The following is an 18,765-nucleotide window of genomic DNA, read 5'->3' as shown; positions in this document are numbered from 1 at the left end:
AAATGAGGGCATGCGAGTGAGTCACTGGCTCTGCCACCCGTTTTATGGGTTTTACTTTCATTTTGCATTGTCCATGTTGTTCTCATCACATTTTAGAAGAGGTGGCTTCGAACCACACGGTCAAGTCAGGGATTTGTTGATTTTCTTAAAATTTGAAGAGAAATATAAAGAATTGGGTATGTGTAAGGCTGGATAATTTAAATCTCTTCTGTTAAAAAAAAATCCCTCGCTCTGATATACTTGTTAATTAGTAAATTCAAAAGGCACTGGCAAAGCAGGAGAGAGAGAAACAAGAGCTAAGAAACCAGAGGAACTGGAGACAAGCTCTCTAAAAAACAACAAAAAAGCAATAGTTGACTTCTTTATGCAAAAGGTCAGCATAATTTTACAATCAGAGCTTCAGAAAGAGCAAGTTGCACTTTTCAGTTTAAACCTTCCACCTAAGTCAGCATGGTTAGGGTATTTATCTCTTCAATGAAAATACGAGTCATATAAGGCATATTGACCTATGTGGTTCATGTTTTAGATGTACAGTGGTATTTGTGTAAATAATAGCGTGTGTGAGTGTGTGTGTGTGCATTCTTACTGCTGTTGCACTATTAATGATTGCTGCTTTATGAGCCCTTGAGGAGCTCGTGACAGCCGTGTGTATATATGGCTGGAGACCCAAGGTCATTCTGCTGAGGAACAGACAGAGTTTGGTGACCTTGTGCACTTGAAAGACAAAGGTCAGCCTAGATCTTCTATTTCTCCAACCTTTGTGAAATTTTCAATGGGCCCATCTCCCCTCTTTTCTCTCACTCCACCTCAGGCTGGAGTTAGACCTCTTGGGAATACAAACATTAACATGGAATCACTGTATTAAAAGGTGCTCAACTTTCGGGCTGCACATCTGAGTCTCCTGGACCAGGCTACAGAAATCTGAAACCTCTATATTGCCCCCTTCGAAGGAAAAAAAAGGACTCAAAATCTGTTCGATCTAATTTTTCTTAGTGAGTTAATAAAAATATGTCCTTTTATCATCACTTCTTGTTTTTGCATTTATTCAAATCATTTTGGCCTTTAGGAAGTTCTGACAGTGAACTCATGAGGAGTAGGACAGGATCACCCAAAAATGCTATTTAATGAACAACAGAATCAGTTGATCAATTTCAAAGGTAACTACAATTCCCAACAAGCACTGGTGTGTGTGAGCTGTGCTGAAAATAGCAAAATTAAAAGTCCTGGTATCTGATCACACAGAAGATACAATATGTGGGTGGGCAAGCCATGTGTTAATTTTATTGTTGAATATGTTGTTCATCAAAATTGAATGAAATGAATAAAAAATATATGAATATAACCATATATCATTTTAGAAAAAAGTTTTTAATGACGAAGTAAATCATGAAATATATTAACATTAGTGCAAGATTTAAAAACTGTTTTTTGTAAAACATTTTAAATAATATTATGCATTAACCTAAAACCTAATCTAATTCTTATAACCACTGTAAGTTAAAGTCACATAGAGTATTTTCAAAATTAATTTTTAAGAAAATCTTCTGTTAAGTAAGGCAATTCATGCCATGCTGTTTTTCTTGATCTGAATTTTGGTTTTGCATATTTGCAAGCCAGGTAAAAATGCCTATAAATGTCCCTTCCCTAGTGAAAGTACTTGCTTTCTCTTATCGAAACCTACCTTTCCATGAATCCTCTGCTATAGCTCAGCTCTCAAACTATACCAGTCTCCAGGCCCTGACTTCTCAGCAACACCACGTCAAGCTTTGCTGGTGTTTTGCATTTGGGCTCATTAAGTGTCTTGCTGTTCCTCCTGAGAAATGATGACACAGTGTAACGGTGCCTCGGCTCTATTAGACATTTACCAAATGTTTATACTTATTGGAAGTGACAAGGGTCCTGAAGGGAAACCCATATTTTTTTGTAGATTATCATGAGAAATCGCAGCAAAGGTTTATCAAATAGAATTCCAGTAACCTGCCGAGAGCTGAATTGTGTTCCTTATCTTGCTGATTTTCAAGTTTTAACTTGAGGACATTTTGGTGGCACGTAAACACAGCCTACCTTTCATATAAGGAATATTTTGATATGTCAACTAGAGCATTTGCTTTTGTATATGTGTACAGATTTTCTACATCAGCCAGTTCTTAGCAGGTCCCAATGGTAATTTCTCCACCCTCTCTAACTGGCAGGCAGGAGCCATATCACCTGATCAGGAGACAGAGGGCTCCTCACCGTTCACGTTATACAACTTGCAGCATCAGATCAGTGTTTGCCTTGTGATACCAAATGTGTGGAAATTCCTTTCATGACATTTATGGAGTAGTTCCCCATAGAATAATCATGGAGGGAGATTAAATGTCCCTCTTGTCAGTTAACAATGCATTTAGAAACTATTTCTCCTGTTTTCTGGACTCTTCTTAATCTTTCTTGCCAAAAGTGAGGCTTTAGAAAAGCAGTGCTAACATTTTGTGCAAGATTTTAACGCAGACCTGCTTTCTTTTCTTTTTGAAATGACATGTGTGGAACACAGGCCCCAGAACCTCGCTTCAGCTCTCCGCCGGGAGCAGCACAGCCAAGCAATCCCCCCGGAGGGCCCTGGCTCATGTTTATTCTGTGATCATCCGGCCATTTTCTGTGAAAGCTGAACTTGCATTACTGGAGGATTTTCTCCTCATCAATGTCTTAACAGTAAACCTCTGGGATATTTTTCAGGTGTTGATTGATTCCCAGGGGAATCAATCTATTCATCAATCAATCAATCTTACTGTTCAGCGTCTACCCGCAGGCACCAGCCTTGCTTGCCATCAGCCGCCAACTTGGAAATGTTGGGTCCAGGTCCGACCTCAGTCTCACTTATTCAAAACCTACATTTTTAGCCAGATTTCCAGATTATTCATATATTTTACAGTTGGGGGATGGCGGGCATGTGTGAACACCCCCCCCCCATTTTGCTGCCTTCCTCTGCTTCAGGAATCCAGTATTGCCATCCATCTTCACATCTTCATGGTGAAGAGAACCAAGGAGCAGTGAGTGCTGGTGGTGTTACGTTGCAACCCCGATATAAAACGGTTGCCTGGCTGTGGGTCCTCACCCACGCTTACAAGGGACTTATGAATACTCCACTGCAGGCACACACAAAAGGTTCATAAAAGGTTTATTTACAAGGGAAAGGGAATTAAGGAAAATGTACAACTCAGGGAGAAAATAGGGAAATAAAGTCTTTCATGCGTCCTACCCGATCCGCCAACCTGGAAACCCAAAGGCACTCTCAGAGCTGGCCAGATGCTGCGAGCTGGCGGAGAACCAAAATGGGGGACCCCCCCCCCAAAGCCCACATGTCTGGCTTTATCCCAACCTGGCTGCTGAGCCCCACCCTCAGGTCCCAGCCACTTTCCCTTTGGTGGGGATGGGATTTGGAGTTCCCAGTGTCTTTGGCTTTGGCCTGGGGTGGGGGTGGAGTCCACAAAGCCTGTATGGGATTAGCTTTAGGACAGCCTTTTCCCCCTAACAGTAGGACAGAGTGGATGCGGTGTGTGCAGGATCAGAGTTCCTAGTGGTGTGGTGCAGCTTAACGTTTGCTCACACAACCAGGCACTACTCACTTTTTCTCACATATTTTTGTTCCTGCATATTGCACAGAGAGTAACCATATTTCTCTAAAAAAAAAAAAAAAAAACTTCTGATCAGCATATAATAGCTTTTATAGTGGATTGCATCTGACATGCGTCTCCGAAAGGGTAAATAGCTGTCCTTGGCTTGGGCAAGCTGCCATCTACCAAACACTAGCCTTCACGTTGCTCACTATTAAAACATGAGGGTCATGTGAATGATTAAAATTTCTTTAGTGCTGGTTTTCCAAAGAATAATCTCAAGATCAAGTTACCATCAAGCATAAAATAATTATTTACAGCTACCAAATAGCCTGAGAACATAAAGGCTGCATCAGACAGCCTTTGCAGGTAATGTGGGAGTCACGTTTATTTGATGATGGACTCATGTTTCCCACCCACAGTTTAGCTTGCAGAAATGACACTGTTTGAGTTCCTTCTGACTGGCAGGTTACTAAGGTGGTGGAACTTCCTTGTTGGACTCAAAGACGAGCCGGTGCCAAGCAACTGACACTGCTGTCTGCTAAGCTAATCAGTCCAGGGACTGGCCTTATAGTCAGGCCTCTTACCCCCTTAACCACAGACCTACCACACCGTTCTCTAACTCCCCAGCTTTCCACTCCTTTAACTCCACCATGTCCTGTGATTTGTTGCTTTTTTTTGTGGGTGTAGAGTTGTTCTCAGTTAAGAATAAACTGAACAATAGCTTCTATATTAATTTGAAAATAAAACATATTTCAGAAAGTCAAAATGGTGACAGTATTCTTTAAAGTGTTTATAGTCAGCTCCAAAAGCTTTGGACTTAAAGCCTTCTTCTTCAACAACACACAATGACAACAACTGCTTGGACATGCCTTTACTGTTGATTTGTGGAGGGGAAACTCATCTATTATTACCTCATAGGAAATTTGTGAAAGTACAAGACTGAGTTTTGTTTTCTCACAGGCCATGCATGTTCTTATCTAAAAATTGTTTCTAAGTTTTTATAGCTTGCTGAATGTCACACAGACAATAAAAAGTAAAATATATACCTTTAACTCAGGTCTATCTTAATCTAACTCTGCTAGTGGTCACGTCTCCATGACCCAGGAATGCCCCTTACTGGCATTTGTATTATACAAAGGTTTTTGCTGAAATTGGTGATTCTTGTGGTTTTAGCTTTTATATATTTAAAAATGATGATTTTTTTTAATCAAGGAGAATAGTAAATGAATCTGTGAATGACCAACAATATCAATAAAACAATAATATGGTTCATGGGTTATATGGTGGTGGGAGAATTATGGGGGCTACATCTGAGGGGAGAAACCAATTACTGTACAAAAAATGAACAGTTGTAAGAAAATAAAATAAATAAAAACAATAATAGTAAATATTTAAAGAAAAATAAATATAGTTTCTAGGTAAAGGCATGTAATTTATGCGTATCACATGTCCTCAGAATGTCCTGAATATCAAGAGTCACGAAAACATCCATATATCTCATTTGAGAACGAACAATGAACAATTACGCTATGAGAAAGAATGTTTATGGAAAAACCCAGAAATGCTTTAGCTGCATATTGATGATCCTCTATTATCTCCTGGACCAACCCAATTTTTTTAGCAAGAGCTCGAGAAGGAAGTTTTATCTGGCAATAATGTTTTCTTTTAATTGGGAAACAAGAGATGACAAAGGCATCCTTCTTGATCAAGACCTTTGTTTTGATGGGATTCAAATGATTAACATTAGACAATTGACCCAAATTGGTAAGGAGATGTTTCCTACTGCAAAACAGAAGAAATTAAATGTTAGGATTATATGGGGTAATGAGACATAACAGAAAAGAATTAAGATAAATTGTTCCTTTTCCGGGTCTCCCTGGTGGCGCAGAGGGTTGAGCGCAGCGCTGTGAAGCTGTCCTGCAGCCTCTGCAGCACGAGTTCGATCCCCGGCTGGCCAGCAAGAGTCCTGTACCCCGGCTCTTGTATAAAAATAAATAAATCTTAAAAAAAAAGTTCCTTTTCCAACATACAATTTCTATGTCCACTGATGTGCCATATTTTAAATATTAGAAGTTCATTCAGTTACTCATTTTCCTTGGGTGCTAGTGTTACCTTTATGCCTTATTAGCATGGGATTTGGGGTAACAAGAAAACAGATTACTTTGTATCTTTGTACACTCTTGCCTCAGAAAGTCTCATTCCCTTTAACATGTGCATCCAAACAGATAACCACACTTAACTTTTTCAAGCTGTAAAAGACATTCTAGAAGAATAAAAAGTCAGTTTACAAGGTGTTCATTATGTAATAGGGAAATAGAGTATCAAGCTGTGGTCAAGTTTGCTCTGTATTTCATTCGTTTGCTAGTAAAAGCAAAGTTTAAATAACATATTTTAAAAGAATGTTTATTGAATGTTGAAATGTATGTCAGAGAAACTGCTGTATGGTCTTTGAGAACAGCCCCGCACGCCCCTTGGCAGAGAGGACTCACACAGGCCATGCCACACGCCAGCCTGGCAGGAATCCAGCTCATCTGAGTTTTTTAACCAAGTCTACAAATACTTAGCTATTTCTCAGATTATTAAATCATGTTCGTCAACATTACAAATCTAATGGTTACATAGACAAACTTTTCCTAGTCTTTTGTTGAAGCAAATTAAAACTGGTTCCAATCACTGAGGATTTTTACTTAAGCTGCTATTTCCTTGTGTTTTTTCTTTAGATTTCTAAAGGGTTATTTCTTGGGAGTGAAGTGCACACAAAGTGATAAGCATTTAGACTTTTCATTGTTGCTACTTATCTTTGAGTTAACATGCTTTCCAATGTGTTCTTATTTCACTGAGAAATAGAAGCATCCATCTTTAAATAGTCTAGCATGGGTAACTTAAGAAGTATGCAATATTTAGAATTATTAATTATTTCCATATCTCAATAACCTTCTAACATGCCATTATATTACACTGGAAATACATTACTAATACTTTTAGAAAAATACATTTTTAGTGTTTAATTTTAAAGGAAAATGTGAACGATCATGTGAGCTATATACCCCTTCTGGACATATACCCAGTACCCAACTCAGTCTATCCTAGCACCGTAACCAGCTCCAACTTCATTGCAACATTGTTCACTACAGCCAAGAGATGAAAGCAATGGATGCACCCTCCACTGGATGAACGGATGAAAACAATGCATGATATTCCACACACGCAATGGCGTATTAGCATGAAGATGAAGTGATTGCTGCCATTGCAACAACATGGGGGAATCTGGAGAACGTTGTGCTAAGTGAAATAAACCACATAGAGAAAGACAAAAGCTGTGCTCTCACGCCAGACAGTTTCACAGAGACACAGAATAGCATGGCAGGTGCCTGGGACTGGGGAAAATGGGGGAACCATGTCAAAGGGTCATTTTCAGTTCTAAGGAGAGTAAGTTCTGAGATGGGCAGCATGTTGACACCGTTAATAGTCACAGTTACTGAAACATCCAGGCAGGTCTTAAGAGTTTCAAGCAGATCTCAAGCATTCTCACCACATCGATTAGAAAGCGTCAACTATGGCGAATATGTGAAATTATGGGTGCTCATTGTCCTAAGCTCAGTGACCATTCTGTAATGAAGGTGTATTCGATCATCACCCATGCACTTTTATTTTATTTTATTTTTTTAAGATTTATTTATTTATTTATACAAGCACTGGGTACAGTCAGAAGCGCGGGAGGGTGAGAGAATCCACCAGAGCCAGAGCGGGGAGCAGAGCAGGCAGAAGGACCGAAGTACACTGCTGAGGGGAGCAGCGGGCGGCAGGAGAGGTCTGCGCGCCATGTGGGACCCTCCTCCAGTGGCCGGGGAGCAGCCGGGGATCGAACCGGTGCTGCAGAGGCTGAGGGCAGCTTTGCAACCCAGCACTCAACCGCTGCGCCACTGGGGAGGGCCACCCATGTACTTTTAAAACATGCAATTGTATCTGTCAATAATTCCTCCATAAAATTTAAAACAAAGTTATTTTTGCTTATTAATGCTTATGTGTTTATTTTTAAAAGTGTGTAGTGTTCACATCTAAGTGTGTGAAATGCATGGGGATTCTTATCACATATTTAGAACAATCATAAATATGATACCCTTAATCTAAAGAAGCAAGAAATGAGGATGCAAAAAAAAAAAAAAAAAAGACAAAGTCAGACATAGATGTATCTCAGGGCTCGTTCCACCGAAGAAAATAAACGCATGCTCCATTAGCAATAAATTTTCAGGACAAATCAAAGGATGGGAATTGGAATGATCCCCGTTCCTCTGTGACTGTTTTGAACACCACATTACTTTCCTCTGCAGCTCTGCGGGACCATCTGTCTAACTCGGGGTGATGATGGGTGTTAAACACTGTTGTATCCTAGAAAAGGAAACGGTGCACGATCCGGCACCTAACAGGTGCTCAATAAACGCTTCACATTGTCACTCTCGGAGGAGATGTCCCTGCACTTAAGAGCTCGGGGTCCATCCACCGCGATGACAGCAGTAACCACCAGCTGCTTGGAAGGGAAAACACGATCCCTGCAGTCACTCGAGGAAGTTTTTGCTGTTAAGTCTTAGTCACAGAAATTCTGCCCATGTTTTCTCAGCAGATTCATGGGTGAAATTCAACCATGACCTCAGTACCGCCTGATAGGTAGACCGATCAATTAAATCAGTGAATAAATAATGTCCTTTTTCTCAACCTGCTACTTTTCGCAATGACTAACCTCCTTCTAAAAATAATCTCGAGTCTGAATTTAAACCGAACCTGTTTTTCCCCCCCGTTCTACACAAGCTTTCTGCTCTCATTCCGTCAATTTGCTCGCGGTCTAGATTAAGGCTTTAACTCTATGATTTAAACATTTTTTTTTTGTTGTTGTCACTTACAAGCGTGGTTTAATCCCCCCCAAAGGCCATGATGACAGTCTGGTTTGCATTTGTATTCGTCAAAAAGAAATTTATAGCGCAGCATTTAAGACAGTTGCTGGCTAGAACTGTTATTTAAAGATGGATCGATGTGTGAGCGGTACTGGGACTTAATTAGCATCACCAAATTGCTCTAATGATCAGTCTGTGCCCCCCCCCCGATTCCCGCCCTGGCTCCGGTGGCCTTCGCCATCCATGCCTGTCCACCCCAGGCTCCACGATGGAAGGACCGAGCGGTGCATTTGACAATAAAAGTGTCACATCCATGCAAAACTGGAATACAGCAGCTGTGGGGAAGTGAGGAAAAGCAATTTCTTTCGCTCTGCCAACCCCACAAAAATGCAAGCAAGAGGATGGCGGCTCGGAAAAAGTTTCCTGGCCGAGTCCAGCAGTGGGACCGGCGTGTTGGAAAAGTCCCTAATTTTCAGTGACTTTCCTTAGGAGGAAAACAGCGGGGGGCGGGGGGCATTTCCATTTTCTGCTCCGTGGCGCAGCAAGTGGGACCCGCTGGCCCAGGAGCCGCGGTTTTCCAGCCACGCGCGTCTCGGCTCAGGTAAGCGCGCGCGTCCCGCCGGCCCCTCGCGGGTGTCCCCGCGCGCCCCTGCGGGTGAGCTGACCTGAGATAAATTCCATCTTCGGGGCTGAGACCCTTGAGAGGCCCCGGCAGCTGGAAGCCACGGCCACGCGCGGGTGTGTGGCAAGAAAGGTTTTGGAGACGCGGCCTGGACAGCCCGACGCGGAGGGCGGCCCCGAACCCGCGGGACCCGCCGAAGGCCGCGACGGGACGGCGCGAGCGAGACGCCTCCCCGGACTCCGCGGGCGGCCCCGGCCCGGCTGTTTCGGAGCAGCCTGTCGGCAGGACGCGCGGTGCCAGCCGGGGCACGGAGTCTTTTTAATGATGTTTTGAACCCGCGTCTCCGAGGGAAGGACGCGTTTAAACCCCCGCTCCGGGGGGCGCGGACCCCCGGCCCGTGCGCGCTGGCCCGGGGTCCCCCCCGCCGCGCCCCCGCCCCGCGCCAGGGCGCCCGGGAGACGGGGTTCGCTGCCGCCGCTACGTCGCGGGGCCAGCGCCGCGCAGGGGGTCGGGAAAAACCCTCCGCACCCCTCGCGCGCCGCCCCGGGACGCCCCACGTCGCCGCGAGCGCCGCCGGCCGCACCTGCCGCGAGGAGCCTGCAGGCCCGTAGGGGGCGCCCCGCGTCCGCGCTGCGCGTCTGCCCGCGCTCGGGGCGCAGCTCGGAACCCCCGCGCGCCTGCGGCCGCCGAGCCCCAGCCGGGCCGGCCTCCTCCGCCCTCCGCCGAGGGCTCCGCGGCGGCGCCCCGAGGCGGGACCAGCGCGCACGGGCCGGCGCCGGCGCCGCGCAGCCCCCAGACCGACGCCGCCAGGCTGGGATCCCGAGGAGCAGCCCCCGAAGCCTCGGAACCCGAGCTCGTGCTGTCCATCCCGCGCTCTCCCCCCGGGAAACTGGCCCCCCAACTATGAAAGCGCTCGCGCCGCTCAGGAATAAGCCTCGGACGGAGTCCGGATCGGAGAGGCTGGCGCCGAGGAGGACGCGCGCCCGGGGCTGCTAGGGCGCCGGAGCCTCGCGGGCGGCGTCCGGGAGGATTCGCTCCGGGTGTCGGGGTGAGCGCCGGGCCGGGCGGGCCGGGCGCGGGGAGCCGGCGCCGAGCCGGAGGGGAGCCACGAGCCGAGTCCCCCGCGCGTCGGCGGAGCCGGTCCCGCGGGGCGCGAGGACCCCACAGGCTGCGGCCCCGCGGGCGGGCGGGGCGGGGGACGAGCCCGGCCGGGCCGAGCGCGGTGCTGGGCGCGGGGCGGCCCCGGAGCAGGCGCGTACCGACGCGGGCGCGGGCGGTGGGGGGCGCGGGAGCCGGGGCGCGCGGGGGGCGGCCCCTCCGGCAGCTCCCGCCCGTCCCCTGCGGGCAGAGCAACTTGCCCGCGGCGCGGCTCGCTGGTCTCGGGAGTTGCCGGCACCTCCCGCCCGCGCGCCCCTGAGTTCCGCGCCCGCGAGGTGGGGAGCACCCTGGTGAGTCTGCGGGGCGCAGGGGAGAGGAGGGGGATGTGGGGGGTGTGGGGGGGAGCGCGCGAGCGTTTCGAGCTGGCTGAGGACAGAGAACTGTCACCAGGCACAACTTGGGGGCTCCGCGCCGGCGTGGCCGTGGCCGTGGGCGCGCGGGAGCGGATTCCCCGCGCCGCGGTCTGTCCGGCGGGAGCGCAGCGAGCGGGGGCAGCCGCGACCGGCGCGTTAAGTTGGGGGACAGCTCGGGGGTGACCCCCGGCTGGGGACGCTCGGCCCAGCGGGAACAACAGCTGCGCCGCGAGCCCGGCCGGTTGCGGGTCCCCGGGTCCCCGGCCCTGCGCCCGGAGAGGGCTCGGGCGGCGCGGCCGCCCCGGGGAGCGGGCGGGGGGCGCGAGGCGAGCGGGTGTTTGATTCAGTCTCTCCCTCCCGCCCTCCCTCCCGTCCCTCCCCCCAAAGAGCTTTCGGGGGATTCTGTCTTTGGATCGAACATGGACTCGCTCTCCACTTAGCGCGCTGCTTAAAAACCATCTCGGGGCGGCAAAATAGAGGCTCCTCGGGAAAGTGGAGACGGAAAAGGTGCCCTTTAAGGTGCCGCGACCGTGCGGGCGACCGCGCCTCAGCTGCAGCCCGGGCGCCCCGCGCTCGGCGGGCTCTGCCTCGGGGCCGGGGGCGCGGCCGCGTCGGGGCGGGTCGGGGCGGGGGTGGGGGCCCTGCGCGCTCCGCCCTGCCGCCCGGGGGACCCCCGCCCGGGGAGCCGGGGTGTTTCTGGGACTCGGTGCCAGACGGGGAGGGGAGGGGCCGCGCGCGATCCTGTCCGGGCGCCGCCGGCCTCTGCTCCCCGCCCCCCCGCGGCACCCCCCTTCTTAGGGTGTGGGTTCTTTGCCCTGACAGGTCCGTGGGCGCCGATCTTCCGAGGACGACCCTGGCCCGGAGCGCCGCGGCCGGGGACCCAGGCCAGAAGCGGCTCCCCCGGGCCCCGTGCGTCTCGGCGCCCCCGCGCGCCCCGCGCGCCCCAGCCCGCCTCGGCCCCGGCGCGCCGCGCCCCCAGCCCGGATGCCGGCGCCCGGCCGGGCTCCCCGCGGGCCGCCGCTGACCATGCCCGGGCGCCGGGGGGCGCTGCGCGGGCCGGCGGGCGGCGGCTCCTGCCTGGTGGCGGCGCTGGCCCTGCTGCTGCTGCTGCTGCCCGCCGGCTGCCCGGTGCGGGCGCAGAACGACACGGAGCCCATCGTGCTGGAGGGCAAGTGCCTGGTGGTGTGCGACTCCAGCCCCTCGGCCGACGGCGCCGTCACCTCCTCGCTGGGCATCTCCGTGCGCTCGGGCAGCGCCAAGGTGGCCTTCTCCGCCACGCGCAGCACCAACCACGAGCCGTCGGAGATGAGCAACCGCACCATGACCATCTACTTCGACCAGGTCAGCCGCGGGCCTGCCCTCGCCCCGCGCCGGGCGCCGAGGACGCGCCGGACTCCCGGGGCGCAGAGCTCCCCGGCTCTCCCGCGCCCTGCCCGGCCCGGCCCGGCCCGGCGCCTTCGGCCTCCGGGTTCCCTCTTTCCAGGGGTAGCTTTTTCATGACTGGCAGCTCAGTCGTCGCCTGCCCAGCTGGCAGGCCCGTAAAATCGCCCCTGCTTTCCCCGAGCAGGGAAGAGCTGCGAGACTGAAACAATTCCCCGAAAGGGCACGCGGGCCGCGGGCTGTCCTGGGCGCCGGGCGCGGCGCGGGGGTGGGGAGGGGCTGCCCCTGTGCTGTGGGCTGCAGGCGCCGGGCCAGGCCGGCCTCCCCGGGTGCGTTTACAACGCTTCTTGCTCAGGAAGGGGACTTTCCAGAAGTCTCAGCCCGTTCTCAGAAAGAGGGAGCCTTTGGCTATTTTGAAAGGATGCTGCTCTTCCAGGAAAAGCAGCGGTGAGAGAGCTCAGGAAAGAGCAGGGCAGGTTGCCTAAACACAGCCCTGGTCGCTGTGCTCGTGCGAGTGGAGCAGGGGCCTGCCCTGTGCAATGCGGAGGCTCAGAACAGGCTGCGCGGCGTGGAGACATAGGTGGAGAGCAGGCTTGCCTGCAGTTTTTTGAAAAAGGACAAAGCGATGACCTCAGTGCCCTAAGCCACTTGGTTTCACACATTTATTTCAAAAAAGAAATGCCAGTGGTAGGACCTGGCCTTGCCATCCCACCTCTGGGTTTTGCAGCCCAGGAGTGGAGGCTGTGACCTTCCTCTTCCTGCCCCCCAACCCCCCTGGGTTGCTGTTGTGTTTCAGAAACAACTTGAACACATAGTGGGGTTCAGACTTTGGCTGGTCAGGCCTTGCCTTGTGCCAAAATACTTCCCACAAAATGGATCCTCAGGCGGCGCTGCTCGCAGGACTGGTGCTGAGCGGTAACTGCACTTAGCCACCGACTGCCCATCTCTCGGCCCCATCCGAGAAATCCACGCTCAGAAAGCGAAGCTGCTCTCTTCAGGCTAGTGAGGGATATTTATTTGTTCTCATTCTCGTTAAGGATATGTGTTTGGAGTTTGGGTTTTGGTGTTTTTTTCTTTTTTTTGGTACATGGAGGGGGAAATCTCTCTTTCGTCTGCTTTAATTGAGAAGGCATTGAAATATCTGGAGGGGGTACCCACGAGGAGATCAGGATGGAGTAATTAGGAGGTGCCTGTGTGCTCTCTAAGATCTTCCTGGTGTGTTGTTGCGGTTGCTATTTTATTTGCATTGCGATGTCCTACAAATAGTTTTCACAGCACTTTCCCACCCGTCATTTCATTCTGGTGCCAAGACAGTGACACTGGGCAGGTCCCGTTGTGATAGGGTTCTGCTGTCACACCTGCATAAGCTGTAGGCGAAGGGGCTGCTTCCCCGGATGCCCCGGGGCAGTGACCAAGAGCGGAGTGTCGGGGCTGCTGAAGGTTCTTCCACCTACAGCAGGAGCCTGAATTTGCCACTGAGGTGAGGGAGTCGAGGTGGTTGAGTCTAAGGGCTGGGATTGAGGAGTCGTCTTCCTTAGAACTGCATGTCAGGCCAACTGAGGGCAGAGCCCTGGACAGTCAGAACAGGCACCCAAGGGCCCCATCTTTGACTGTGAAGCCCAGAGCGTGTCGCTGGGGGTCCTGCCATTGGGGGTCTGCAAGGTGCTCTGAGGAGAAGCCGATGCAGGCTGGTCCCCCATGTTAGCACAGGCCCCCAGTGCCGCTGGCAGCATGTAAATGGCTTTGGGAACTGCATGCTGTTTACCTGGAGTGAGTAAGAAATAATAGCAAAAGGTTAAGGTTTATTTTCTGTTCCCGGGACAGTCTCTAGTCCAGAATGTTGTCCTTGGCTGTGTGTTTTACAGCTGAGAGGGTGGGTCATTGCACTGTTTTCATCCAGCTGTGCATTGGCCTGTGAGTGGGACAGTGGACAGAGGTGGACAGGAGGTGGACAGTGTGTCCAGGTCCAGTGTGCAATGTCTGAAATGAGACTGGCTCATAATGTGGGACCCCCCCACTCTTTAAGTTCTGCGTGTGGCATTGGGAAGCCTCTCCCCTTCACTCTGAGAAGCCACTGCCAGGACCCTGAGGTCCGGATTCGTGGCCAATTTCATCAAGTCCCTGCAGCCTGTGGAATCCCCAAGTGGAGCGGAGGGTTTCCACGCTCCCTTCATCTAATCAAGTTGATTTGCATGACGTCATGGTTCAACCCAGGGAATGTGCGGGGAGGCGACTCAGAGGAAAGAGCCAAGACAGGCCCTGCCACTTCTGTGCCCCCTGCTCTTCCCTAAAGAGCCATTAGTGAGCCCCTACTGTATGCACCCCCCTCACACTGGGCTTCCTCACCTGAGCAGTGACTCCGCTGGAAGTTAGCACCTGACCTGGCCCTTCTGCCCAGCGGGAGGGCGCCTCTTACTGTCACAGCTTGATGTGGACGCCCCCACCGCCCCCCAGACCTGCTCAGACTCACTTTGCAGCTTTTCCACCTTCCTGTCTTTCTAGCAGCGCACTCTGCCTTGCCCCCAACCTACAGAACTTTCATCCGCTGTTCAGTGCATCGATAGGATAGTCTTGAGATCATCCTTATTAATGACCCTCTGTGAGAATCCCTTGGAAATCAGTTCCTCAGGGGAGTTTCCACTGCGGCGGCGCCTCCTCCCTGGGCGGCCGGGCGGCCAGGCTGGGCTCCTGCGGCCCGAGGTCACGGCCGGGCGGGGAGTCTGCCGCGCCCAGGCCTGGCGGGACGTGCTGTGTCCCCTTCTTTTGCAGGTGTTAGTGAATATTGGCAACCATTTCGACCTCGCCTCCAGTATATTTGTAGCTCCGAGAAAGGGGATCTATAGCTTCAGCTTCCACGTGGTCAAGGTCTACAACAGACAAACCATCCAGGTAGGTCACGGCCCGCGGGAGCCTTGGGTGGGGGTCGCACCTCCCCCCTGCAGGCCCCACCCTCTGTGCACTGGGCCCCCCAGACCTGGGCCAGCTGGGGTCTGGGTGGAGCAGCAGCTGAGGCCTCAGGGGCCCGGGCCCTGGATGGCGGCTGGACTCTAAGGAATGGGGGGCTCCGAGGGGGGTGGCGAAGAGGAGTGGTGTGCAGAAGGGGGTCCTTGCTGTCCTGCTGAGCTTTCCCCTCTGCATTTTAGGTCAGTTTAATGCAGAATGGGTACCCGGTGATCTCAGCCTTCGCGGGGGACCAGGACGTCACCCGGGAGGCCGCCAGCAACGGCGTCCTGCTGCTCATGGAGAGGGAGGACAAGGTGCACCTCAAGCTGGAGCGGGGCAACCTCATGGGCGGCTGGAAGTACTCCACCTTCTCCGGCTTCCTGGTGTTTCCCCTGTAAGCGGCGGCCGCACGTTGCTTGGACCCCGGAATCCGTCCTCCCCAAGGCCCCGAACTCGTCCGATCAGGACACCTTGTTTCCAGCCTCCACCAGACCGATGGCGTCAGGGGACGAGCTCCGTCTGCATCTCCAGTTTTTCCTTTGAATAGCGACCATTCCGCGGGAACTGGCCTCGTTAGCGTTAGAGGACAAGGTCTTCAGGAGGCTTGAAAGGATCGACTTGAGCGAATTCGTCCCCGTGATTGTAAAGTCAATATTGGATTTTATTGTGGGGACCGGTGACTCTTCTTTTGTCTGTTCGTGGTGTTGGTGCCCCCAGGAGTGCCGCCACCCCAGGACGGATGGGGGCCTTGGGGGACAGAGCCTGCAACTTGGGGGCCAGCCCTGGAATTGTGCTCTCCGTGTGTCTGTGCAGCCTTAAGAGATAGAGTGGCTCCACCTGCTTCCTGTACCCTCCCCGGGGCGCAGGGAGGCTTGGGGGGGGGTGGGCAGGGCTTGTACACCTGTCAAGAAGTGCTTTATCCGGAGAAGCAAGTTTTGCACTCGGACTGCGACTTTTGTTTTGTATTGTTTGTGTGTGTGTGGTTTTGTTTTTTTCCCTCAAAGAGCTTTACTCCCACCCCACCCCCCACACACACTCAGCTCTCCCTCCTCACCCCTATTTCTTTTGTGTGTGTGTGTGTATGTGTGTTAAACTCCTGGATGACACCAAACCAAACAAAAAAATACCATGTATTTTGTTTTGGATGAGACCAAACCAGAAAAATGATACCTGCACATCAAAGTAAACATGAGAAATGAATAATTCTGCTAATTTTTTCCAAGACATTCTCTCCGATGCACCTGTAGGACCCACGGCCTGCTTCGCTGGGTTGGGACACACTCTGGAATATGCTTAGAACCTGCTGCGCCTGGTGGCCGAGTCACATTGGATGAGGGGGGAGTTGTGGTCACCCAGTCCCCAGTCACGTGGGCGCGGGGCTGCTGGGGGCCTGCCAGCAGTGTTTTCAGGTATTGGGATCCACCTCCGAGTGAGCTTGTGGGATCAGGTGCTTGGAAGACAACTGGGCCAGCTCCTCGCCCTCAGGACCCTCCTCTGATCTGCCAAGGGAGGAGATGTGCCACACTGCCCTTCCAGCCCTGGCAGGCCCCACCTGGAAGTCCCTGAAGTTCAAGTGGTGGAGGCGCTTCGGAGCAATCCTGCAGATCCTCCCCATTCCGGCACCTTGTACAATATTATGAAAACACAGCTGAGGGTTGCTGGGCGCAGGACTCCTCTGCTAAGGAAATGGCACTAATCCCAAAGCAATCAAAGAAGAGACCTCAAACCAGATGTTAATTTGTCATTTGTGTAACAATGTAACCAAAATATTGATGATACAAAGTTATAATTTAAGAATCAGAATAAATGGGTTTGATGTCTGGCTTGCTCCTCCGTGTCTTCTCCGAGCTCTCAGAACGTGTGGAAGTAAAGATCAAGCATCAGGACTTGGGATACCCAAGCCCTGGCCTCCTGAGGAAATACACACATGAACACACACCTGCAGAAACAGGTGCAGCCATGGCCTGGGGTTGTGACACTGGAATGCATTTCAGTGCATACACATTTATTTCAGGGGAGATGCTACGTGCAGCTTTGAAAAGGCTTTATGGATCGGCAATCTGCTTTTATCACTTAACATCACTGATGTAGATACAAGTTCCCATCCAATATTTCAATCAGAACACCGGTAGAAAGGAAATAGACATTTGAGGATGGCATCAGGGATTTCTAAGACATTTGAGGACGGGGATGCATTAGGTACCATGACATAAAAAAAAAAGATTATTTTAAAGTCTGATAGTGGGTTTTAGTGTAGATAAAACGTAGAAGAGGTGCAGAATTTAATTTGAATTAAAATGTTGCTCCTTTTTTGTAAGGAACAAGATCCAGAAGTATTCATTAAAAAGAGTTTGGAGTATTTTGGCTCTAAGTAGGAGCCAAACATTTAAACGAGAGTGTTGTTTATGAATGCTGGTAACTCACAGCAGGACGCTGGCTACTTATTTCTGGGTTTTATTGCCCATGTGACTTCGTTCTCTGCCCCTCATTCCTAACCCCTTCTGTTCAATTTGAAACAAACTGCAAATCTTAAGCCAGCACTTCAGAGACGGAAAGATGGATGAACATTTGCTATTTTTATTGCTTCCTAATATGTAAAACAGTTCTTTGTATTTACAACTTTATTACACACAGGCTGTCATTTGGTTAAATTGTCTAATAAATAAGTTATTAAATTGCCAATCTAAAAGTACATTTTTTCAGGAGTTGTTTTATACCAGGAAAGCAACTTCATTTGGTTTATTCCACTCCTATATTTTATTTATTTTTTGAGATGGCTGCCAGAAACTGCATTAGGCAGGAGCCAAACTGGAGGCGACAGTTTTTCTGACATTCTCACCCCTGGGTGCTACTCAGCCAAGGATCTTTGTGGTAGATGAAGCACATGTGCATGGTCTACAGAAATACGTAGGTCAGCTCACAATCTGAAACATATATTCTTTACATTGGGAAAAAAAGAGCCATTTGTAATAGCTGCAGCCCTTCCTTGGAGGCTGGTGCCCCAACAGCGCCATAAGGCAGCCACCTTCTTGACCCCCAGGCCAGGGTCAGGCCTGCCCAGAGGGCCCCAGAGCTCAGGCCCATGGTTGCCAGACCATTTAAAACAGGGCCTTTCAGCATGCCATTTATGACAACTATTTAAAATAAATGTCCGCTAGCCATGCAGGAAGGGAAATTTCTATACTCTCAAGTAGCCCATTAAAAACTGTGGCACTGTATTGAAGTTTAATTTGATTAGGAATGATGATAGCGTGAGCATATCAAAATCTTTGCATTTACCTATTAGCTCAATTGTTGGTTGCTATTTATCTTGCGTGGTTCAAGCCCACCTTTCTTTCCAGTGCAAAATAACAAGATTTTATACAATCACAGAGCTACAACATTTTTAACAGTAGCAGAAAATGAGCCACTGATATTATGACATTAGTAAATTTCATTGCTTTCAGTAATGAATGTTAATCCTACTAAGCTGTACATGCTACCAAAACAATACTATCTTCACTTAAAAGATAGTTAAATTGGAATACAAGCCTGGTGATTCGGCTCTAAATCCTGAGAAACTGTTCCAACCATCTGAAATTCCTGAGCCTTTTTTTTTTTTTTTTTGCATCCTAATGCCTTACATTTTTAAGTCATGTCTAATAAATCTTTACATTTTTTAAGTTTGCGCTTACAATGGCTCCTCAGGGTGAAGGCAATGGAAGCCTGTGGAATACTGTCCTGGAAACTCATGGAATCCTGTAGAGATGTCACAGGTTTTTGAGTCTGGAAATTTTTTTTCTTTAGTCAAATCTGTTTTCATCAAGCATCAGAGTTAGAAAAGA

The 18,765-nt window shown here is 50.5% G+C and overlaps 1 protein-coding gene across 1 annotated transcript; it reads left to right on the top strand.

The window, feature by feature from the left end:
• Nucleotides 1–11,602: 11,602 nt before the first annotated feature.
• CBLN2 (cerebellin 2 precursor) lies at nucleotides 11,603–15,339 on the top strand (the record flags this gene model as incomplete). Its single annotated transcript, XM_084252157.1, has 3 exons — nucleotides 11,603–11,959; nucleotides 14,768–14,887; nucleotides 15,142–15,339. 3 exons carry the CDS (start codon nucleotides 11,603–11,605, stop codon nucleotides 15,337–15,339), a joined length of 675 nt encoding a protein of 224 aa, XP_084108283.1.
• Between the last annotated feature and the right edge of the window lie 3,426 nt (nucleotides 15,340–18,765).

This window comes from Talpa europaea (assembly GCF_964194135.1).
Source record: "Talpa europaea genome assembly, chromosome: 13".
NCBI classification, from domain to species: Eukaryota; Metazoa; Chordata; class Mammalia; order Eulipotyphla; family Talpidae; genus Talpa; species Talpa europaea.
Note: the sequence above shows the minus strand (reverse complement) of the source record. Positions and strands in the feature narration are given on the sequence as shown.